Source organism: Streptopelia decaocto (assembly GCF_964273445.1).
Source record: "Streptopelia decaocto genome assembly, chromosome: 7".
NCBI lineage: Eukaryota > Metazoa > Chordata > Aves > Columbiformes > Columbidae > Streptopelia > Streptopelia decaocto.
In genome coordinates, this window is record NC_138661.1 from 55,243,015 (window position 1) to 55,269,087 (window position 26,073).

The following is a 26,073-nucleotide window of genomic DNA, read 5'->3' on the forward strand; positions in this document are numbered from 1 at the left end:
TGTATTTATATTTTATAGCAAGTTTAAAATACATTAAAACCAGAAGCATCCTTTGCACAAACAGAATTCTAGAATACTCTTCTTTCTCCCTTTACCCTCTGCCTTTGAATTTTTACATTATGATGTATTTATTGATGGGCAGGATGATCAAAATGGGGGGGTGAGGAAAGATAGAGCACTTCAATTAGAAAAACGTAATTCTGAAATAATTGTACACCAATAAGATTGTGTATAGTTTCTGTCATAATCGCAGTGAAGCTTTGATAACAGTTGCAATTTTGGATTGGTTTCTTTTGAAGAATCAGAACCCTATGTTTTCAGGACCAAATTTTCAGAAATTGGCTTCAGGTAATTAGACTTATATAAATGAGTAGCTAGAAGTCAGCACCAGAAAAAGATGACAAATTAATTGCCTGCAGCTGGTTTAAAAAAGCTATTGAGTTCTGGTCAGTTACTGGTCTTCAAGTTCAGATAGCTGGTAATAGTTTGTTGTGCAAATGATTGCGCTTACAAAATTATGTACATAGCTTCAAAGGCTGGGCTCAGGCCTTTTTGAAAATGTGTCATTTAAATCTCAGAAAGCTTTGTATTTGGTTAAAGACACAGAATTGAAAATTGCCTCTGTTCATATTCTGCTGTTCAAAAAAAAATCTACAAAGCTTTAGAAGTGCTCACAGAGATTCACTCATCAGAAAGACCAAAACAAAAACATGCAGCACTCTGCCACAGTCCAGCTCTGTCATTTGCTAAAGCATTAAGGTTAGGCTAAACTTTCGAAATGATACCATTCTATGGGCATCTGCAACTACAGAGTTATTTCAGTGTGTATACTGTTGTGGGTTAGGGTAGGCTGGTAAGCACTACACAGCTGCTCGATCACTCGCCTCCACTGGGATGGAGAAGTGAATTAGAAGGGTAAAAGTGATAAAACTCGTGGGCTGAGATAGTTTAATAATTAAAGGAAAACCTGTGCATGCAAGGCAAAGCAAAATAAGGAATTCATTCACTGCCTTGCATCAGCAGGCAGGTGTTAAGCCATCTCCAGGAAAGCAGGGCTTCATCATGCATAGTGGTTACTTGAGAAGACAAATGCCAAACCTTCAAATGTTTCCCCTTCCTCCTTCTTCCCGCAGCTTTTATTGGGGTATATGACATCATATGGTGTGGAATATCCCTTTGGTCAGTTGGGGTCAGCTGTCCTGGCTGTGCTCCCCTCCCAACTTCTTGTGCACCCCCAGCCTGCTCGCTGGCAGCCCAGCGTAAGAAACAGAAAAGGCCTTAACTCTGTGTAAGCGTTGTTCAGCAATAGCTAAAACATCCCTGTGTTATCAGCGCTGTTTTGGTCACAAATCCAAATCTCAGCACCATGCAAACTAAAATTAACTCACTCTGAGCCAAAACCAGTACAGTGTATGCAAAGCAAAAAGTCATTATATCAGAGTTGACATTTTTTACTCCATCTGGTCCTGATCAGGTGTAGCCTGACTGAGGGAAGGGAAGAAGTAACTGTCAGTGGTTTCAGTAAGTAAACAAAAACACTGGGGAAGGGGAGAGAATTAAGAAAAAAACAGAAAGTAGGCTACAGAGCTCTTTCCATATGAGATAAGCAAAAGTAAAATCATACAAAAATTGGCTTTGTTTAGAGGATATGACTTTTTTTCCAGTCAAGACATGTTTACCTTCAAGAGAAAAAGAGTACTTAAAAAAAAATTTGCATTGCTAGAGCTACTTGTATTTATTTTAGTATTTCAGACTAGCAGGATTGTCTAGAAGATTTGCTTTGATTTAAGGCTTTAAATGAACCTGAAAATGCTATATAATTTATAAGAGAACTGACACTATTTTTAAAAGGACCAGATCCTCTCTTTGTTTTGCATAAAGCATGAAAACAGTGACAAAAACACTCCAGAAGAATCTTTGTAGAAAATGTATAGGCAGAAATGTGTTAATTTCATTGGAGAAAAGTATAGGAAGTCAAGGTAAAACATACACCCAGTTAATAATCACATCTGCTAGACCCAAGGATGCACCCTCAGCAACCCATTTATGTACCCACAAAGTATATTCATTGAGATCTGAGAGGAAGCAGAATTTAATATAACATATTTCTGTTTATATTCCATTCCCACTCTTTTGTAGATTTTTCAGGCAACTGTGCATTTGTGGTAGGAAACCAGAATTAGACCCCAAAATAAATGACATGAGTCATCGCCCTCTTCCTGGGAATTATGGTACTTTAGCACCTCTTATAATGAGCCTTTTATTCTTTTCTTTTCTAAATCAAAGTTTTACAAGTTGAATCCACATAATTTATCCTAATATAGACCACAGTCTGTATGCAAAATGTGTACATTCTTAAAAACTTATATTATTTACCCATGGAGATGTTACAGTCTATTGATCAAATCCATATTTAGGCACTTGGATTTGACTTGATAAGCCATAACGACCCCTTTGGAGATGTTACAGTCCGCTGTATTTAGGGACTGTTAAATATGTGGATTATTGACACAATAGAGTGTAACAACTCCTCTGGAGCTGTTACGCTTCATCATTTCTATGAAGCTACTGCACATGCGTACAAACTTCGCCAGAGAAAAACACTTCAGGAAGTCTTTATAGGAAAAGTTACTAGTCATGCATAATCTCCCTTTGAGTGCCTACAGCCCTGCAATGACTCCATCATTGTATTACTTTTTTCTAGCTGCAAATAGTACTGGATTATGTTGCCGACAGGTTTTTTTTTCCAGCTTTTTTCTCCCAAGACATTCAGTATTATAGACAGAATGACTGCAGAGGCAGGACTCACACTGTCTTTTCTGCAAGTGCAGGGTGTTTCTCAGACAATCACCAAGAGAAGCACTTTCCTATTAGCATCTTTGTTATAAGTAATTTCTCAAGTCAGTTTAAAAAAGCATATAGTTAAAAAAAATACTTTCTGATGAATCCTGCATTCAATTATCTTTTCTTCTTTTACTGAAAGTAGTCATGACCACCCTTAAATTGAGAACATGAATAAATTGGTCATAAGGGCCTTGTGGATTTTTATAAATCTTTATGAATAAGTGGTTTAGATTTGCAGGGACTAATCTATTCTCATTTGCTTTCATCTTTTAAGGAAAACCTCTTACATTTTCTTTTTTCCTTTAGTTTTTATAGACGAATATTTGTAACTAGCAAATAAAAAGTCAATGCTTACATTTCAGTCTGCTGAAAGACATAATAGAAACTAAGCATTTTCAATTGAATCCTTATTTCTGTTGGTTAAATCTTAGTTCTACTTGCAATTAAAGGGCAAATACTGCTTTGTTAGGCCAAATTATGGATAGCAATATCAACAGTAAATGACCAATTTTGCAAAGTTATTACTTTGTTACGGTATTGTTTCAATAGTCATCCTACCAAGTTCCGTTCTCACTGCAACTTAAGGGAAGTCCCACCCCATGTAGCTTACACTTAGATATAGTTAAATTTCAGTTTAAATATGTATATTTAGATACTATAATAGAAAATCTGGAACTTTATAGAGAGAAAAAAAGAAAGACACTGATTTACTTAAGGAACTGTTAGTATGGTCTCACTTTCTTCTAAGAATATAGGCAATTTATTCAACTCTGTGGGAGTATATTCCAACTGTCTAATGAAGAACCTGATTTCCACAAAGAGATACTGCAACTGGGAAACTGTTTTTTCTGAATACGTCATTCTGCTCAGTCGACAAACCTTTCCCTGAGGAATGTCAGAGACGTAGAAGGACACGTTGCATAGAGACAACCTCTTTACAGTACCATCATTTTATAACAGATAATTGACTTGTCTAAGTTAAATGCCCCAAAATAGGGAAAGTTTCAAAAACAAATACCAGCATTCCTCATAATTCTTACAAAACCAATGTCCTTTATACTTCACTGTGAATTTGGCCAATTTAGTAATCTGCTTGTGGCTGTACATAATAGATGTAACCAGTTGTTTTTTTTTTATTGGGTGTTCAAAGTTAACTTCCTAAATCCATATTTAGGCACCGCTATTCTATTCTAAAACACCTTAATTTTAAAAGAAAAAGAAACAAACAAAAAACCCAAACCAAATCAAAACAAACCCAGAAACCAAAACTAAAACAAAACAGGAAAACATTTTGTTCCCAAATCTTTTTAAACAACAAGAATTTTGCAATTTCCTTTTTAGACTTAAGGCTTATTCTAGTTACATGAGAGATGTGCCTTCACTTTATATCAACTGTAGTATTTCCTTAATAATTTTGAAAGGAAAATAGTGACTCAAGTACAAATTTTCTAAAGTAGCTGCAATGCAGGAGCGTGGCTCCCACTGAACAAGCTCTGAAAATTTTACCCCAAGGCAGACAAGCAGATTTGTGACTGCATATACAGTAACTGTCTATTTTCAGTGAAATTCAGGAGTTTTGTATCCTTCCCCAGTACTTTTTACGATAATTTGGACAATTCAGAATTTCAGCTGATGTAATACTGCCCCCTTTTATTAGAACTGGAAAACATGCTGGACTTCAAACATTTAGTTTTATAGCTGGATAAATTCTGTTTATTTATGCTGTTGCTTCCAAAATTTGGAATTGCATGACAAGGTAAGAGAAACTATGAAATCAATATACATTTATAACAATGAATGGAAGGAAAAAAGTAATGATTTTTGCAGGGAGTATTGTGTGTGTTATGCCTGGACTTCCTAGGCAGCATATCACTCCAGGGAATTCCCTGCTGTTTTGCAAGAAGTTCATGGTGTTGATATTTTTGCTTTTGTATAAATTTCATTGTAATATATACTAGCATTTGTTTTCTAAATCATTGTATTTATAGGATAATAGCAGGGCACAGCAAGCATTGTCTTTTCTGTCGGTTTTGTTTTATTCTTTCTATTGTGAGGTCTGATCAGGAATTAGATGCATCTTTGAATAGCTGAAAGATTTTCATATCTCTCAGACAGAAGTGTTGCAGTGAATTTATCTTTAAAATGTAGTTTGAAATTAAATTTAAAGCAGAGCGTCTTGGAAAAAATAAATTAATCTTTAGTCTCCAGCCACAACTTTTAAAGAGAAAACAAGGGGAAAAAAAAGTCTAACTTTCAATATAATCTTGAAGCCTCTAGCTTTTGTAGATATCACAGGAAATAAATTCATGTTTAGAAATTTTACCCATAATTAAAGAAATGTTTTATCTGATCTCTGTGTATTTAGTGAGGAAGGTGATGGATTTTGTAACTGCACATGCACAGAGGGGTCAAATACAGCCGTAACACTGGTACTCAGGTTATAAGAGTTATGGGAGGAAAATACCTTTTCTAACATTAACATCTGTAGAAGAACATAGCTCCATTATCAAGGCCAGGTTCATAATAGGAACCAGGTGCAGAAGGCTGTGGGTATGAAATCTTGTCAAGTCTGTTCCTCAGACTCAAGAGATAGAAATATTAAAGCTGCTTATGAAACATTATCTTTCTGTCCATACATAACATATGATTCAGTGTTTAATTGATCACATGCTATTGCTCAAATACTACTATTTACACCTAAATATTTATACTCATGCCTATCAATATACCTTTTTATTTTTTTTTATTTACTTTGTATGCTATGTGTAGGAAGACATACGAATAATGTATTTGAAATTTACACATTAAAAATACATGTTCACTGAAACTGTGGAACTGACAGTGAAAAGACAAAAAGAAACAGTGCAAAATCTCTGGCATATGTAGGTCATCTAAATTTACAGAGAAGTTAGCTTTGGAGCCGGCTTACTATGGATGCAGTTTTGCACCTATGGAAGAATTTTCTGTGCAGACCTTTGTTTTTAAGGGTTCTGCTTAATTGCCTTACTTTCCAAAATTATTTTGATAAAGTCGGTAGTTTGTGCATTTCAGTTCCAATATATTAGATGTGCATTTAACTGCTTAGTACCTCAAATTATGTAGAGGCTGTTTAAAATAAAATCTAAATTATTTGTCTATTGATTAAATTATGAAAACCAATTAATTAAGTGAAAAATATGTGATCTTTATGAAGTATAAATCATGGAAACTTTATTGGACTATATATTAAAAAAAAAGTTTGACCAGCCCAATAATGGTATACATAAGTAAGAAATTAGAAGAATAACTATGTACACATATTTATACAGGTGTGCATGTATATATATATATATATATATGCACACTGTAGAGTGAAAAAACTTCCCATGTTAGGTGAAGTTTTAAGGTTTTTCATGCTTCCAGTTCAATCACAAGAGCACTTGGCAATAAAATATTATTTTCAGGAAAGAAACCAGCTGACTCATTTGGTATTGATAGCTATTGTTGCATTTGAATATTGTCTACTAAAGTTTTCACCACTACCTGTGCTTAATAATATGCTCATATGGTTGCTGAACACAACTGTGTTTTTTTAATTTCTGTTGTCAGGGCTACTTGAAGGGGTTGCCCAGCTGCAGGTTTTAGATCTCATTAATAATCATGATTATAATAATGATAATAGTTATAATAAAAAGGGGATTTGTCCCCTTTCTTCTACTGCCTTTCCAGCTCAAGAAAAAATGCCAAAGTCACTGCTTTTTCACTTGCATGGGGCATTTTCTGTGAAAAGGATAAAAGCTCTGCCCTATTTTAGTTTTCTCCCTTAAATCTTGTAGCAACAGAAAATCCCAAAGGAACAGAATTAGGTTAAAATGTGTCCTGACGGTGAATGTTGAAAAATTTGCACAAACCAACAAGGATAATTTTTCCCAAAGGATGATGTTGTGCCATAAAGGATGGTGTCTTTGTGGTGACTGTAACTGCATAATGATTGTATCTTCATATGTACAATACATTTCCCAAACTACACAGAGGACTTTGCAGATACATACTGAAAAGTATTGCAAGTTGAAAATTATTGTTTAAACATAAATTTGCTAGGACAGGAATATAGTCATTGATTTAAATTGTAAGTCAGAATGGCAGCTGCACAGTCCTATCATGTAATTTCTTCAATTGTCCTGAGAACTACAGAATACATTTGTATTTTATTTCACACTTAGATACAAGCAGAGACATCCACAAAAGTTGATGCCATTTATTTCTAAGCTCTGTGTATTCCTCTAAGTAAATTCAAAACACCAAATGCATTGCCAATATAACTCTTTTGACTCCAGTAGGCTAAATACAGCAAGGATAAATTTGGATAACTTTCTCTGATACTTCATTACTTTCTAAAATTAAAAATGTCTCCTGTTTCTCAAATATCATTAGGCTGCATCAATAGGTATGATAAATTGAAATACACTCCCTGTTGTTGAGGATATTTACTTAGCTGCCTGTTTGTGGGACTGTTCGGTGCTTTGTGCTGTCTTAACTGTTTGCTTCAAACAAAAGAATAAGCATGGTAGCAGGTAAAATTGTCTTCTTTTATCTCATGAAAGGCTAGAGGAAATAATGCAAAATGATGTTTGCAAATGTTTGTTTGAAATCTGATTAATGGAGTTTGATCACGCTTATTCCTTTCTTTGTTTTCTTTTCACAAATATTCATGCAAACGGATTTTTATTTCTATGGGTGTATTTGCATATGAACATGGACATTTGTGCACAATTAGGCATTTGCTGTTTATGCCCAAATTGCTCACCCCCCGTTCATAAAAAAAAAACCAGAGGCTTTGGTGCTGCACCCACTTCAAACTCCATGCTGACCAAATGAGGAACGCAGTATCAGGGAGCTCTTCCAGCCCCTGATACAGTGTCAGTGCTAATTATAGATCTTTACAGCAACTCTGTGAACTCTGCAGCAATTTAATCCAGGGGTCCTGCAGGCCTTGCTGCACTGTGCCTCACCACTGCCACCTCTTTCCTACCAATGGTATGCCAGAGGCAGGTTCATCAGTCTTTCTGTGGTGTTGAAGGTAGTAGATACAGGAGTTGATAGAAAGAAGTAAAGGCTTTCCGCTACATGGGAGGTCTTTTGGGTTGAGAGAATTCCCAGTTGCTTTTTTTGGGTAATTTAAGGCAATGTTCAATACTTATCACCGAGTCAGGCATTGAAAACAATATAATTTGTCTTAGGTGACCAACTACAGCATAAATCACAAGAAGCAAACTATTGAGCATTTAAGTGCATAGTTCATGTATAACTCAGAAAGTCAGATTGTTAGAACACTGACACATTACTCATATATGTATAGAAACTGCTGGTCCTCCAGGGATAGTTTGAAAATATAAGAAACACTATATTTGTTGGATAAATTGTTCACTGCACATAGCTTGTCCATCTGTAGTCACATAATACTAACTCCATAAACAGATCTATCTCAATTGGAAATGTGTAACAGTGTACTAAATGATATTCAACATCAGATTACTCATACTATAATCATGTTCGTGTCATAGTAAGCTGTTATAAAACTACTTAAAACCTAAAGAATGCCTAACCCACAAGCTGAAATTGCCCAGCTTACATCCTGAAAATCTACAGACAACATTAATTTCCCAGTCTTTCACTTTTATGCCTGTGGCCTCTAACATGTTGCAAATGCTTCTATAAGAAGGCTGGAAAAACATATCAAATTTCTGTTCTCTTCCACTTGCCGACATTCATTAACTGAGGGAGAACACTGAGACAAGGTTTTGGAAAGATCTCCTCTTCACCTCCACCCGTTCCAAAGTAATTTGTTAAACAGCCAGTAAGAGAAGTGGACACTTGGGTTTTAATGTCAGACCCATGCTGATCAGTAGCTGGGTGCATGTTTTCACTGTTATCTTGCCAAAGGCTTCTTGAGACAGCAGGCAATGGCTGTGTTCTTATCTCACTGCCATTTTCTTTGCATCCTTGAGTTCAATTGCTAAGTGACAATTTCATTATATTGCTCCTATTCAGATGAACTATGTTTTTATACACATACAGATTCTTGCTTAGTACATCCTACTTTTATATGCTTATTCCCTTCTATTTTTAAAGCACAGGAACTGTACAAACAAAAAGCCATCACTGGGAGGATGCACATTAGAACTGTACACAAAGTGAGTCACTGACACATCATGTACCATAAAACTTCCTGGTCTGTTAAGGGTTCAGCAGGTTGCCCAAACGTACTCAGCTGCCAGCTCCTTGCCAGAACTCTGCCCCTTGCGTGCTGCCACTCAAGCTCTTTGAATACTCATGAATAAGATTAGGTTGTTTGACCGCACTCTTCCTCCCACGGGATTCCCCTTTATCAAGGGATTACCTGCATGACCTTTGAGTAACTCCTGTGTTTTATTCTTCTGACAAATATTGATTAATTGTACATCAACTCTTTGTTTCCTTTCAGAAATAACACAAAACTTATAAATGCAAGAAAGATATTTTTCTGCAAAGTTTTGCTCCCACCCTCTTTCACTCAAGGCTTACTTTTTCTTTGCAAGGAATGAGCTGAGTTAATACTCGCAGTTATAGACTAACAATATATGGAATGGGATACCTATCAGTCCTCTGCACTGAATAGCATGCTCTACTATGTAGGATTTCCATTCCATTCAGTGCAAAAGCCATCCATAGTTCATCGGTATACACACACTACCATGAACAGGCAAAAGTAATGAACTGCAGTATAGGAAATTTGTAGTGAATGTGTGAGTTGTTCTATAAGGGAAGAAGATGAAATGTACTACTTACTTGGTTTATCAAGTGATTTCCCTTTATCTCCATCTATGACATGTTACTGTAGCTACCTGCGAGTAAGTGTTATGAGACCATAAAGAATCAATTTAAAAGGGCAAAAGAAGCAGCCAATTTCCTATTTGTGACCCCATTTCAGTTCTTTTAATGTAAAACATTCACTATGATAAGGATGGATTTCAGCACATGTGCCTCTCTGAATCAGGACCTGCTTTACTTATCCCTCAACTGTTCTGAGACTCCACTCCTGCAGTATTAGGAATGCTCCTAATCTGGTGAAGACTATGGTTTAGGTAGTGAAGTCTCTATCGTTCTCTCACCATGAGAGAGAGTGAAATTTTCTTAAAGTGTTTGCAATGATCTGCTAGCTCGAGGCTCCTTTTTTCCCTGCTGCTTACCCCTCATTGTGCTTTTGCTGGGACTCTTATAGTGTCTCATGAAAGCACATCCTCATATTGCTATTGTGCGTCACTTCTTAATTAACTAATAAAATAGCACACAGTTTACACAGTAGAATTCCCACTAACTTCTTACATGGTGAAAAGTTAATATTATTTCACATATTATTGCTATCTAGTGGGTATGTTCTCTGTACAACTGCCTTCTTGTTGCTAAATCTGCCTTGGATTAGAGTTCACAATTAAGCTAAACACTGAGCATTTTCCATGAGCAAAATACACACTTTACACATTTTTCATTGCTTGGAGGTAGCAAAGGTATAGAGATAAAACTGAAAACTGCATTATAAATTAGTCACATTATTTTTTCAGACCCTTTTAGGATATGCTTTGTATCAAACCAGAACAGGTATAGTTCCTGAGATGAAAGACCTTCAATAGATTTGAAAGGCAAGAGCTATCTAGGTTCCACAAGCAAAGGTCCCTTCCAGTGCAAAGAGGACCTCAGCAACCTGGGATGCAGCTCACTGCCCCCTCAAGGACGTAACTATTAGACCCACTCTGCTGTAAAGCAGCAAAATATGGCTTTGAAAACAAGAAGTCCCACCTCCCCTTTTTTTAAACTGTGACATTTTACTGTTGAAGTTTCAGCATGGCCCAGTATATAGGTGAAGCAGAAGATGTAAAGGATCGTGGAGTGTTTGTGTCAGGAACCAGCAGGCTGGAAGGTGAGGGCTGGGACAGAGCTTCACTGCTGCATGCGGTGTCTGTGAAACTGCACTTTGAATATAATGCAGAGTAGGAAATAAGAGTAAGGGAGAGCATAGATAGGAATGTGAAGATCCTATCATTTGAATGGCAGATATACAACCGGATAGCTCCAGAGTATGTAGTTCTTTCCTTCCTTTTGGCATCATCCCTTTCAGTTCTCCCAATATATAATCATTTGAAATTCCTCTTATGTCTCTGTTTCTAAACCCTAAGAAGCAGCAAACCTGAGCCTTGGCTGTTTGCATTCTTCTGATATCAAAGACTCCTATCCCACTGGGGCCCTTCGCCATAGGAGAGGTTTGAGGGAGGGGGAAGAGATGTTTTTCCTCCTTCTTAGCTGCTCCTCCAGATTGGAGGGTGGGGAGGAGTGAAAGAGCAGACAGTAGATTTTAATGTTCAAAATGGAGACTGGGATGTGACTGATGCCTGAGCCTGACATACTCCAGCTTATTGCCAGTTCTTTCAGCTCATGTGGCAGCGGGGTTGGAGCTGGGTGAAGGTTGGTACCCGTCCTCTCAGGGAGAGCCTTGGTCAGCCTGTTTTTGCAGAAGTCCAGACCCTAGAGATATCCTGTTCCATATAGCAAGCAGAAGAAGGATATTTTTCTTTATGTTCAAAATCTGTGTTACAGATTTACAGGAAGTATTTATTTATCCTTCAAATTAGCTGAGCAGGAGAAATAGCCAAACAGAGTTGGATTTAGAGATCAGCACAATGCAGTAAGATTAAAAAACCCTTTCCATCTGAATTAATGCATTTCAGACTGCTTTTCATAAACTAGTTTTTCAGAAGTCATCTGTGAAGCTTTGTATAGAGAATTTTTAAAGGTAACTTAATGGAATGGAGAAAAGGTTTAAAATTATCTACTAGGGCTGTTGCAGGAGTTATTAAATATTGATTTATCTTGGAGTAAGAATCATACTAAAGAGTGAGGCTTGTAGTCAGATCAATTTATCTGGAATACAGACTGTATGGCTGTATTTAGTACAATGTCAACATGAATCTTATACAAGTAGATGTGAAAGGTTGAGCATTTCATCTAAATCAATTGGCTCTCCAAATCTTCAATTAAAAACATATCCTAACAGTTCAAACTGAACTGCTCCTAAATGTTTCAGGTGGTTTATATTAAAAAATGCTTCATTTAGTCAGTCATAGTATATCATAATCCTCTCCTTTGCATCTTGTTGCAACTAGGAACAAAAATGCACAGTCCAAGGCTTTTCCAAATCTTAAGTTTTTAATATTTCAAATTCTCTTAAAAACCCAATGTAAATCGTTCAAGTAATCTGGCAAATAACACTGCAAGCAATTTTCTGCTACTTGCCACTGCTACTGCACTGCCAAGCTTTTGGTCATAATATGAAAGTTGGCTCAGACTGTACTTAACCAACTAAAACCGATTATGTTCCCTTTTCAGACATAAATAGATACCAGCATGCCAGCTAGTGGTACTGACTAAAATATTTTTCAGTATATATAAGAGTACATAGGTCTCCAGTAGGAAATCCTTTATCCAAGTGTGACATCAAAGTAGTGTGTCTCAGATAATTTAAGTGTTACATTTGCTTTTGTTTGTACTATTTTCTTTAAACATATTCATTAGACAAGAACAGAGCCTTTAATGTTCCATGACTGAAAAATCCATCAAACAGATTTACAGCAGAGGCAGCGTGGCATAACAGCCAGTGGACTGGCCTAATGTTCAGAAGTCCCGGGTTCAGTTCTCAGCTTAATCATTGACTTTCTGGGTAACCAGAAGATAATAATTTCCCCTCTCTGTGCCTGGAGATACCGTTACCAACCTCCTTTTCAAAATGATTTGGGTACTACTAATGCACAGTGGTAGGCATTGCAATTGCCTACATATGTAATAGTAAAAAGCTCCAAAATACTGATTGCTTCCCCAGGACATTATTATTCTCTCTTCTTTAAGACACAGCTAGAAAATATGACCACAGTTATAAAGTATACAAAGGAATAAGGAAGGTATGAGACAGGAAATTCCCTCTTACTTACAGATTGTATTTGTCCACAGATCAGTCTTCCGCTGGAATGAGATGCTGGAATGTTCCTTCATGGAGTTGCATTAACTTTTCCTAATTTGTCATTTAGAGAAGATGAAGGAGGATAAGCGAAAAGAGAGAAAAAGTTAACTTTAAATGGAGAGAGATGTAGTAAGACTCAGTCTATGCTTTCTGCTGAAAAAGAGGTTAAAAATAGGTCTTAAGTGGGACATAAGTGGCTAATATGCTCTGTGGGTGAAACCACTACTTTTGAAACTCCCTTTCAAAATTGCTTGTTAAGGTATAAAAGCATTTTCTAAACTGCCGTTGTTGCATTGAGCTAAAAAGTACTTTAATAGATATCTTATGTGGGATATTTGAAGCAAGCCTTTCATGATAAAAACAAAACAACGTTTATAAAATCATTCTACTTTAAATGAAAAGCTAGAAAATGGATTTTTGCCAGTAGCATTAGCTATAGATGACTAGCAGTTTTGTCTTTGTATATTGCAGCAGTAAAATCACCTATTTTTTTCAGCCCATAGGTATTCATTTTGCATTTAAGATGGTTTCAGGTGTAAGGGTTCCTGGATTCTGCATGAAAAAAAAATGCATAGCCTTCAGTTACCCTTTTAAAGTACTCTCTCTTTTGCATTATTTTGATTCATACTTCCTGCATGAAAGAGTTATTCCTTCTGAAAGATGTAAATCTCTCTCGGTTTCCAGGAAGTATATATTTGCCTGCATTTGTATGTCGGATGTAGCAAACGGAACCTTTATCCTACTTTTTCAGTTGCTTTTGTTTATTTGTTTGTTTTGATGAATTTATAGTGTTCATAAATCCAGTTTGGGCTGCTTTTTTCTTGAGTACAAATTTTAAAAACATGAATTATGAGCAACTTAGTTTTGATTGTATTAGGAAGCTAAGTTAGTTTAGCAATTTCACTGATAGAAAGTTGTTCCTTTGCCTTCAGTGAGGATACTGTTAATGCAAGGTCTTGTCCACTTGCAGAAGTTCTTACAGGACTCTGTTCTTGGCATTCTGTTGTTTATTCCTAAGCAAGAATAATTCTTCATACCAGAAGGCCTTCAACCTACCCGTCACAAAGGGAAAAAGGAATCATCAGTAAGAAGGAGAAAACATATTTTTTCAGCCTGGAAAGACGTTGTTTAATTTTTATTCTCAGATTCAGTGTAAACTTATGAGAACTACACACTTTGGCCCTGATTCAGTGAAGCGCATTAATCCCTTTATAATATGAGCACATAAGTGTTCCCCTGGAGTTAAGTAATGACTATCTGTGTCCTTCAGGGCTCTGGTGGTTGGGAGTGAGTTTACTCTGCACCTTACAAGATTAAGGCCTATGTGAGGCTGCAAGAATTTGCAACACTTCTTTATTTTTTTTTCAGTGTTGAATGAAGATTAAAGACAGGAACTAGTTGAGGGGTACATCTGTATTATCACAGGCATTATGTACTTCATACTTGATATTGTAATCATGCAAACAGTAATCTTGCCTTGCTGACATAAACAGTAAGCAGCACATTTTTCTGAGGCTGAAATAATCAGAGAAAAACATGGCAGTGATGGGGGTACAAGAGGCAAAACACTGCATAATGATGTTATTATCATTGTTCCATTGTCACCCATCCTCATTCTTTAGTGATATGTTCCTTTTCTCTCTGAACATAACAAAAAAGGCCTGAGTATAAACAGAGTAATATATAAGCAGCAATCATAAAATGCAACCTTAAAAAAGTATACTTAAAATGCTGCAAAATAAAATAAAATAAAAAAATCAGCTTGATAAATACCAAAAAAGCCTACTTAACCTATATATGCATGGTATGCAATTACATATTTACATCCAGCAAAGGCAAGGCATATACTTGAAAACAGTAGCATTTGGTGGGATTTTGTTAACTGCCTTGATTGCATTTCTAATTCTAAATATGAATAAGAACATTTAAGCCCAAGTATCTTTCGCATTACCAATTTAATCTACTTCAGGTGTCTTCCCAAAAATGGCATGGAACAGCCATATCTCGGGGACCATATTTCTTACAGAGATAAACAAAAGGAGTGGGTACCCCCAGTGACTCATTCAGAGTATCTGGGTTAGATATCTGTACTTCCAAAGCCCTGGAGGATTTACCCTAATGGAGCTACTGGAATCTGCACTTACAATATGCAACACTATTCATGTTCAAAGATTGCTGTAATAAAATGCACAATACTCAGATTCGTATTTTCCCTGAAGTTTAGTTCTTTAATTGTAAAAATACTTGCAAATAGAGTATTTGAAATATTTATTTTTAAGCCTTAATAACCACTACACACATGTAGAATAGAAAAAGTGCATTTATTGCTATTTAATAGTTGATTATTGCATCGTGTAGTCCATTTTTATCCCAGTTTTTCCAGTGTCATTCAATCATGTTACAAAATCTGACATGTGTCTATCATAAGGCACGGTTGAAATGATGGAACAAAAGTATCTATGAGAACATCATCTGTCTTTCTCTTAGATTTCATAGGTTTAAAATCAAATGTCTAGATGTGTCTGTTTGCACGCACTTACATTTCCATATTATTCATAAAAAACGTCATATTGCTTGTCAAGATGTTTCACCGGTGGAATGTGTGTATGTCTGTGTGTGTGTTGTGGACTTTTTGAAGACCTCTGTTTTCCCAACTTCGTGTGGAGGGTAGCTGAATTTGCTTTCTGCTGTTGAGGTTTGTAGAACACCACAATGAAATTGAAATTGGTGACTTCTTTTCTGCCTTTTTTTTTTTCCATTCCAAAAAAATTGCTGTGCTGAACCTAGAATAGTTTTGCTGGTTGTTACACAGCTGTGGCTTCTTGCTAAAGCCATGTTTTGAGCCTGGAATATATTACGAGATGATTAAGAGAAAAGGAGATTCACAGTTTTGCGTTTAGTAACCAGATCTCTGATCTCCTAAATTCTGTTCTGATTCTAATGCATGACAATACTTTTAATGAAATTTAATCACAAACAGAAGAGCTTGGGGAAGCATGCAGATATATATACAAAATCATGGCATTGTCTAATTTGGTAAAAGTATTTCGGTATGCTTTTATGGTATTTCAGTATCTCCATTTTTAAATACTTGACAATAATGAGGCCAAAACCGACAAGGTCCAATGAGCTGCTAAATTAAACTGAAATATAGAAAAGTTTATCCTATTATTTCTCTGCAGTATTTAGTCTACTAGGAAAAAAAATCTTTGTTTTGCTATGTCCTTATGCATTTATTCATGTAACTCAAATACTAGAAATTTGAATGACCATTCTGAAGGTCCAAGAGTAGCTACTGAATTGCTTCTGTGAATCACTGCAGCACGGAAAAATAAAAAGCAGTCCTGCTATTTCCTAGGAGAAGTGTATGTCAGTTCTAATTTGTGTTTATTTTTGTCTTTTTCTCAAAAAATGCACATGTATGTGTTTAGTTAAAAGAAAATGTGTTTTTTTAAATGGTTGCATTCAGATTCTTTCTAATTACAATATAAATAAATTTGGTCTATATCATTTACCAGATCTCTCTTGAATTTAGTGAGCAATTCCTGATTCTATAAAAGAAAATAAACTTCTCTCCCTTGAAAGCTCCCAGTTAATTATCTGTGGATGTTGGTCAGGAGGGAAGGGAGCAGCAGAGAGAATGAGGGAATTTCTCTTTGACCCCGACAGTTGAACAGCTTACACTCTGGAACATGAGATTTGATTATCCTAGCATGTGTTACTACAAATGTTATTAACAGTCATAAAATTATCCAGTTCTTTTAAAAACAAGTGACAGCCCAAGCTTTGGACTCTTTCTGACCTCTAGTGAATTCTACAGCCATATAATGCAGAGTGTAAAGCAGTAACTCCTTTTGTTTGCTTTTCATTTATCAGCTGTTAACTTAATTGACTGTCCCTTTGTTTTTCAAAGACAAATGACTTCTCATCGGTGTAAGGTGGAATTCTGCAGTTCGTATGATTTTTTTTATTATTTTCTTTTTAAATCTTTACCTTTTTGTTGATGTGTAATTTTACTACAGGCCGCTGTATGAATTTGCTGCTGAAACAAAGAGTTAATCAGAAAGTTCTCAGATACTGCCATGCATCATGCCTTTGTGCATGAATAAAAAGTTGGAAACCGCATGAAAGCAGTAGTTGGGTTACCACACAACTGGATATGCTTAAGTCTGAACGCTTCATAACTCTAACTACTGGGGAGTTGCAAACTTATAAATAACCTTGCAATTGGTTAAAACCATATTAAAACCATATGAACAAAGACATAAAGCATTTGGTTAAGGGGGCTCAGTAAGCGCAGTAATCCTGTTGAAAGTAATCTAAGCAGGGCAGATCCATAGCTTAGGAGTGCCTGCAAGTGTGGCAATAGTTATGGGTATGTCAATACTTCATGTATAGCAGGGCATAATATCCTACCCAGGTGGAAACATTTGCTATCTGTTCTTTTTTGTTTTGTTTTGTTTCTTTAAAAATATATTTTTCAATCCATACACTTATTTTTAAAGATGAGCTTCAATGCACTGAAATCTGTTAACTTATTAGTATGTGCTGAGTGCTTCCAATTCATCTAAATCCTTCTTATTTGTGTTTGGAGATCAAGATGACTACTGCTTACACTAACCAGAGGCTCTAGGAATTCTGATTCTTGAAGTCAGACTTGCAAATTAATTAGCTAAAGAAAATGTTTACAAGTAGGCTGTTTGGATTGGCATTTATTTATCTGAGGAAATTTTTGCCTTTAGCACTCTGGTTTCAAACCTTTTTCTAGACACTAAATTTTGGTGAAATTGCAATTCTCAATTCTGAATCCAGAACTTGGGTCTTCAAAGAAGAAAGTCCCTTATCATGACAATCACTATGAAATTCTGTTACTGAATAACTTTGAGTATTTTCTGCTTGTGATAGTCTTGCATATCTCATATTGTCACGTGGAAGCCAGCTGACTGAAGCTTGCCATTCAGGCAAAGAAATTTTAGTGTAAACTTCGTGTTATCTGCTTTTAATCTTTTACTTTTCAGTCATCCTTTAAGATGGGAGAATATACTTAAAAGGGGACCTAATGGCTTCCCTCTCCCCACGTCTTGTGAAGGAAGCTGTTTTCTTTGAGGACCTGTAATGTAACACAAATCTGCAGTCTGTGGCAGGGATGCTAGCCCATGCTATATGTTCAGCATACAAAGACAGTACTGGAACAGTTTAAGAGCAATACAGGGGCCTTCGAAAACTGAAAACAGCAGTATGTTGGGATAGAAATTCACTGAACTGTCCACCTTTGGTTCCAAAGATCACTGAATTCAAGTATTTCACTTACATTAAAAATAAATAAATAAATAAATAAAAGAAGTAAGATCAGGTTGTGTCAGCATCATAGAACTTGGCATAACCTTAATTCATGTAACCTGTAAAACAGTGGTTGGAAATTATATACTTTGCATCTTGAATTATCTTAAAATATCAGCATTCCTACAACAAATTTGCTTACTTTACTAATTTAATTTCTCTGGTTTCTTGGAGGAACTCCCACTGCTATGATGTTGAAAATAAGTTCTAGGTATTCACCACGGTTCTGCAAAACCAAAGGCCTTGCTTTCAATTGTAACAATAGTGCCATTATTGTGTTTATCTACTTTGCCATCCAGAGAATTCCAGCAGTTGCATGCCTGCACACCAGTAGAATGATTGACATGGTTGTAATAAGGTTAATGTTTAAACTTCCCACCCGCAATAACTAAAATATCCAGAGATAAGGCTGAAAGTCAATTTGTAATTATCCCTGCTGTGCCAAGATGTTGCAAAAGATTCTAAGTGGAGGGTAATTTAACTTTTCAGTCCTAGCTGTTAAAAAGTAGTAAGAAGTAGGTTAAAAGCTCGGGACATTGGAATCTTGACTTTCCAGGAGAAAAAAAAAGGGGGTTGTGATTCCTCCTTATGCAAACAGGGCATTTTCTCTGTGTTTTACTGAAAATGTCTTCTTTATGTTCTGAGTATACTAAGTTGTTTGCCTGTTGTTTACTGTCCATGGTACATGAAAGGGATATAATAGATCACAGTTAGCAAATAAGCTACTGGAACTTTTAGTATCGAATAATTCAATTGAAATACATTTCATACATAAAGACAACATGTAATAATTATTTGTAGTTATTCTAACTAAAGTACTGTCCTCAGAAGAAATAATATCCCTTCAGTCATAAGCTCTGTGGCTTCTGTGAATGACCCATATTAATTCAGTTTCTAGAAACTGGCTCTTTAAATTAGTGTTGGTAACTGCTTCCATGCTAGACTATTGAAATAAAGGGTATTACATCATTGTCCAAACATGTCTACTTAAATAAAAAGTATTTGTTTGCAAAAAATATATATATTTTAAATCTTTTACACAACGATCATTGTGTATGCCATTTTCCATTTCAGACTAAGCATACATTTCAGATGTGGAAAAAGCAAGCATGTTGAAATAATTTGAGGCATGGGTCTAGTCAGATCAGTCTTGGTAATCCAGAAGGGAGGGGTGCCCAGTGTATTATTACATTTCATATATTATTTTTCAAGAGATGGATGCAATCAGTCATCTTCTCGCATATGGTTTGAAAAAAAATTGTCTTGCTGGCAAGTAAACTGTTATTTAAGTACACAATCCACGGTACTACAGAAACAGTTTCGCCAAACTTGTCCAAGTATTCTCACATTCTTAAAGATGGTATAAATATCATTTATAGCAAGCCGTTTACTTCAGACTATATGGAATGCCTTCCTGCTCCCCTGATCTAAGTGTCCCAGTTTGCATTATGGCCTTTATTGCTTCTGTTTGATGGAGTGATCAGTAAAAATTTAATGACACTATAAAATAATAAAAATGTCATTAATTTACCACGGATCTTGGATGCAGTGGTTGTAAAGTTACATTAATAAACAGAATATTTTTTACAACAAAAAGCATTGTTACGTGGGAACATATAAATAACACACATAAATTTAAGAGCAATTTTACTGTTAGCACACACATTATTATGGAATAGCCAATAAGTGTATAAAACATAGTATATAAAATTTTATGAAAATATACTGTGCACATCAAAAATTCAGCTTTTATCTAAGTGCGGAGAAAAGCCATTATTGTGTGCTTACTGTTTCATTGCTGTTCTTTCAAAAGATCACAATTTTATATTTGTTTCTAGTCATTTGAAGTTTGCAGCCTTTTCGGAGGTAGGGGCTACTATTTCCTTTTCCTTTGCTCCTTGCTTCACTAAATCATTCTTTTACCTTCCACACATGAAGAGAGAATTAATACTTTCTGTCAGAACGTGATGGAAAAGTTGCTAATTTAATGCAAAGCTAAAAATAATGCCAAAGGGCTAGAAAGGCTTGCTTGGTGACTCTGGAAATAAGGGATAACTATCTAGCAGTCTATCTGTCATCACTGGGGCTGCTCCATCACTGACTGTGATAGTATGTGAATATGATGGATGCCACAGCCTTGTGGCTCATAACATTTAACATTCATCAGCTCTCACTAACGGGGGCTTTATAATTTAAATATCTTTATTTAATATGCAACATCTACCTCATACATCATAATTTCAAAGCACTTAGAGAACCAACAGTCCTGCAAGACAGTTGAGCAGACTTTAATTTTTTCAATAACTTTAACGTTTTCTGCATGTTGGTGACTGACAACGCATAAATAAGTGCCTAATCATATCACAGAATGGAAAATTAAGGTTTTGCTGCTAAGACAAATATTTTTTGTCTTCTTTTTCTCATTTTAAAGAAGTGATTATCTTTACTGTGTCTTCAACATATAAAGAAGCGCAAAGGATCTGAATTGTGCGGGGAAGAGCTTTCAGCTTTCTCGTGCAAACTCCAGTTGACTGTGTTGATCTAGTGATGAGAAAGGGTTGTCATGTCATGTCCTAAGCCTTTTTTTCTGAAATTTAAATGGGAAAACTTAATGCGACTATACAGTACAAACTCCTGTGCAACAAAACAGTTCAAAATAGAGGTCCAAAATTCTTTTTCACAGGAAACAAAACACCTGCACTGTCCACAGTGGTGCACTTTATTACAGACCGACAATAATTTTAGGAAGGTAGCAATATATCCAGTAGACAATGTACATGTGTGCAAATATAACGCATGTGTAGGTAACGTATTTGTTAGTGCAGCTATGTATAGCCATTTACTTTTAATGAAGATATGTCTTTATTTTTTTTTTTCCTATAGGAATTAAGTACAGAATCAATCTTCCTCTCAGCCCTTTCTCACTCTAGGAAAAAGTTGTACTTTTAAGGGATTTTTAAGCAAGTAACTATCCTCTTTAACATGAATTCAAACAGGAGCAAAGACAATCCTATAAGAAAGGATTGGAGCCTAGTGGGACAAGTCTCCTCTCTAATAATAAATTTGAGATACATTTATTGCATTTCATGGAATTGTAAGGGCATCTTCCAGATAAAAACATGATTAGTATTGAGGAAGATTTTGATATTTTTTACAATTCTCTGAATTTGCCTAAACCAAATGCAAATATTGATTTTTTTTTATGATCACTATGAAGATTATTATCAGTAAAGAGGCAAGCAAAGGAATGACTTTAAAAGGCATTTCAAAGACATAAATATAGCTAGCTTTGTTACAGCTTTTTATGAATTAGAAGGAAGGGGTTATGAAATAACTATAAGTACATCTCCTTTGTTTGACAAGCGCAGGTATTTTTATGGTATAAGTGCTTTCATTTTACTGTTCCTGAACCTTATCATGTAATTTTCTCTTTTCTCCTTCCATGTCAAAATATTGATATTCTTTCAGATTTTTTTTTTTTTAACAGAATATTTTCTGGTAAAATCAAAGAGAATGAATGACTAGAAAGATATTTCAAATGTGCATATTGATATGTAGCAGAGTATGTTGATTTTTATAGCAGAAAGATATTTCTCCTTCTTCTGGAACACACTTAAAAGCTGTTCTTCAAAGAATACTGCAGGTGCTGTATTAACTTACTTAAGAAAAAGCTTTTGGCACAAATATTTTGGAAGACAATATATGTGCCAAAAGCTGTTTTCTTAGTACTGATCTTTGTTTTCACCTCAACTGCAAATCAGCCCTTTGCAATGGAACGCAGAATCCTTGACAAACATATTTTTTATTCTGTCTACCAGTAACACAGATCTCATCCTGATGATTCAGGTGTATTGTTACATTGCACAACATCTTTTGGTAAAATATTGGGCTTCTAGTATTGCGGTGCCTTTCTGCAGCCACATTTCATTTTTAACTCTTTTCTTGTGGGTTCCTTTGTGTATGTAAAGTCCTTCATCAACCACAGGTTTTACAGAGGAAAATAAGAAGTTAAGCAAATATAAAATGCAGTGTGATTTTGTTCAACAACTGGAAGATTCTGGGGAACTTTCAGAAATGCAGTTAGTACCTGAAATGCCTCAGCTGCGTGTTGTAGCAAATCCAGTGTCAGGTTGTGCTTTCTCGTCTTCTTCTGCAAATTAAACAGAAAATAATTTAAAAAATCCACGGCTGAAGGAATCAAAAGAATGAGGAATCAAAAGAATTCCTCAGTTGTTGGCCTAGTGGGGTTTTATTACTGAAGGATAATGATAATAGAAGAGTAATCCCATCAGAAAGTCTGAGGTTTTGGAGGTGGAGCAAATGGGGAATCAAGACCTTCAAGTATGTTTTGTCCTTAAGAACATTTCCAGGTTTCCAACCATCTTACAGTAGGGAAGTTCCTAATGTTTTCTTCTTATGTCTACTACGCGCGGCACAGAACTAGGTCATTGAACAATAGACTGAACAGCAATCAGCACTCTACTTCTGCATAATGCATTAAGTATAACATGGAGAAACTGTTTGTCGAGCTGAAAGCTGGTATTTCATGTCTGTAAATTCAAGCTGACATGACATTTAATATTGTTTCATAGTAATGAACAACAAGGTTTCATTCATTCACAAGTACAACATAATGCCAAGTTTAGTCTGAAGAGGTAACAACAAGGCAAGAGGGAAAACATGGTATGTTCCTTCAAATGAGAACGCTAAATTAATGATAACCATTGAATGCTTTGCTACTGATACACAGTACTACAGAGACTACTATTGTGAGACCGTATTACACTGTCATTTATAGTGGCCTTGTCCAGTAGCTGATTGAAGAACTGGGTTAGCACATAAAATACCTTTAAGTTTCCACTTTCGAGTTCCAGATTTCCTATGGAGTTCTCCAGCTTTCAAAAGCTTTCTGTTTTTCTAGGAGTGTGCACTCTTTTTCCTTTTTTTTTTCATCTTTCTTTCTTTCTTTCTCTTTTTAATCTCCTTGGGTTCTGTTTCCACCGAGGTACAATTTAAATTCCTAGACAAAATAATAATATCAGTTCTGTCATATATTATTCCTTCTTTCAAATACTTGTCTGTGACAACCTCTTGCATAAAATTCAGACTTGTGTTTTCTCAGAGGTATGAATGCAAACTTGAATCTCATAGTGGGGAAAAACTGCTTTTTTCCATTAAATTAGCAGTATATTTTAATACAAACTCTTATTTCAACTGTTGAATTTTCATGTCTCCCAAACATTGATTGTCTTTTCCAGTTTAAGTTAGAAAATAAGTGGAAAGGCAAAGTGAGCAGCATCGATCAGCACTGTTTGCTGCCAAGAGTGTTTTGTATTTGCATGTACAATCATTTATGCATTATGGCAGTGCAGATCAAAATATCTCAAAGTTTCTGTATCTGTTTCACATTTAAAACTGATTTTCATAAATGCAAACATTCAGAATCTGTAAAAACTTGTCCCTGAGTTAAAATTCTAATTACATGCACTCATTATTTCTTCAGATTTAAAAAATAAAGCATGTATCTGTGCATACACATATGCACAGGCATACAATGAGAACTAAGCTATATGGAGCATTAAGACTACTTATTTTCTTTTCCAGGAAAGAACAAGGTTTGAAAATTTAGGCCCACAGTTAACAGGGAAACCCAATGAAGATGGGAAACTGGGCCCTGGTGTCATTGATCTTACAAGGCCGGAAGATGCAGAAGGTGAGTTGCGATTTTTACTATGGATTATTGAACACTGCATCACTAATGGTGTGGCTGAAATGCTTCCAGTGCCAGAAGTAACGTCTAGCCTACATCCCAGGGTAACGGTTGAATTATTTCTGTGTCTTTTTGTGAGAATGTAGTAAGTCTATAGCCAGGAGCAGACACATGAAAAAGACAGTATAGCCCTCTAAGCCTTTCTGCAGCACAACCTTTTTTTCCCCGAAGCAGCTGTCAATTAAGTGTTTACGTTTTATGCTATTACAGAATCACAGAATGGTTGGGGTTGGAAGGGACTTCTGGAGATCATCTAGTCCAACCCACCTGCTAAAGCAGGTTCACCTGGAGCAGATCACACAGGAATGCATCCAGGCAAGGCTTGAATGTCTCCAGAGAAGGAGACTCCACAACCTCTCTGGGCAGCCTGTTCCAGGGCTCTGTCACCCTCAAAGTAAAGAAGTTTCTCCTCATGTTTAGATGGAACCTCCTGTGCTTCAGTCTGTGGCTATTGCCCCTCATCCTGTCATTGGGCACCACTGAAAAGAGTCTGGTCCCATCCTCTTGACACCCACTCTTGAGATATTTGTAAACATTGATGGGATTCCCTCTCACCCTTTTCTTCTCCAGGCTGAACAGACCCAGCTCTCTCAGTCTCTCCTCATAAGACAGGTGCTCTAGCCCCCTAATCATCTTCATAGCCTGCCACTGGACACCCTCCAGTAATGCCTTGTCCTTCTTAAACTGCAGAGCCCATAACTGGACACAGTACTCCAGATGCAGCCTCACCGGGGCAGAGTAGAGAGGGACAATAACCTCCCTTGACCTGCTGGTCACATTCTTCTTAATGTGCCCCAGGTACCGTTGGCCTTCTTGGCCTCAAGGGCACATTGTTGACTCATGGTCAACCTGTTGTTTACCAGAACTCCCAAGTCCTTCTCTGCAGTGCTGCTTCCCTAACCTGTACTGGTGCCTGGGGTTATTCCTCCCCAGGTGCCAGACCCTACACTTGCCCTTGTTGAACTTCATTTTGTTCTTCCCTGCCCAGTTCTCCAGCCTGTCCAGTTCTCACTGAGGGCAGTACAGCCTTCTGGTGTGTCAGCCCTTCCTCCCCAGTTTGGTATATCAGCAAACTTGCTGAGGGGGCACTCAGTCTCTTCATCCAGGTCATTGATGAACAGGTTGAACAGGACTGGACCTAACACTGACCCCTGGGGAACCTCACTAACTACAGGCCTCCAATCAGAATTTGCACCGTTGATCATAACCCTCTGAGCTCTGCCATCCAGCCGGTTCTTGATCCATCTCACCGTGCATTTGTCCAGCCCGCACTTTCTGAGTTTGTCTATGAGGAGGTTGTGAGAGAAGGTGTCAAAAGTCTTGCTGAAGTCAACGTAGACAACATCCACTTCTCTTCCCTTGTCTACCCAGCCAGTGATATCATCATTAACAAAAGCATAGAGAACACTAAGAAATTTATCTCAGCAAGGCTACATATACATATATATATATATATATATATATGTTCACCAGATTTTAAGGATTTGGCAGCTTTGAAGAAAGCTATAGCTCTTTAAGACTACCCATCAGTGCACTCATAAACTCTTCAAGATATAGCAACCACCATTTTATTGACAGACAGCTGTCAAATGATAATGGAAAAATATTTCACATATATGAAAATGTCTTTTTTATGATATAAACTGTGAGCACATTTACACTCATTTCAGTGAGAGTTCTATATATCAGGCATACAGTGTCAAGCCACAGGTGGAAATCAGTTTTTGTCAAGACAGAGATTAGTCTCTAGCAGGGATACCACGCATGCTCTGGAAATTGATGCCACTGGTATCCTCTCTAACCTATGATACATTAGAAGAGAACACGTAGATAGATAGGAACCCCACCAGTCACTGTAGTAAGATTAATGTACTATTCAGATAGAAAATTATGCAACATTTTGCCTCTTCAATCTACTTCTGTTTGAGAATCATTTTGCTCTTTTTTAACTGCAAGTTGTAGTTATACCATTGTTCTTGAGAAAAGGTTAAAACTTCTCTAAATTTTTCCATTGATTTCTAAACATATGACAGCTTCAAAATTAGCTTCTTTTTTTTTTCTTGTATCAGAAGAATAGGACATAATAAACTTG

General features: G+C 36.3%; 1 protein-coding gene across 17 annotated transcripts in view; it reads left to right on the plus strand.

Moving 5' to 3' along the window:
- Positions 1 to 26,073, plus strand: part of SOX6 (SRY-box transcription factor 6) — a 375,354-nt gene that overhangs the window by 319,482 nt on the left and 29,799 nt on the right. For all 17 annotated transcript variants that reach the window (XM_082059015.1, XM_082059008.1, XM_082059006.1 and 14 more), the window contains one exon: positions 23,816 to 23,924. In XM_082059015.1, coding sequence (XP_081915141.1) covers positions 23,816 to 23,924 — 109 coding nt within the window. The remainder of the gene's footprint in view (positions 1 to 23,815; positions 23,925 to 26,073) is intronic.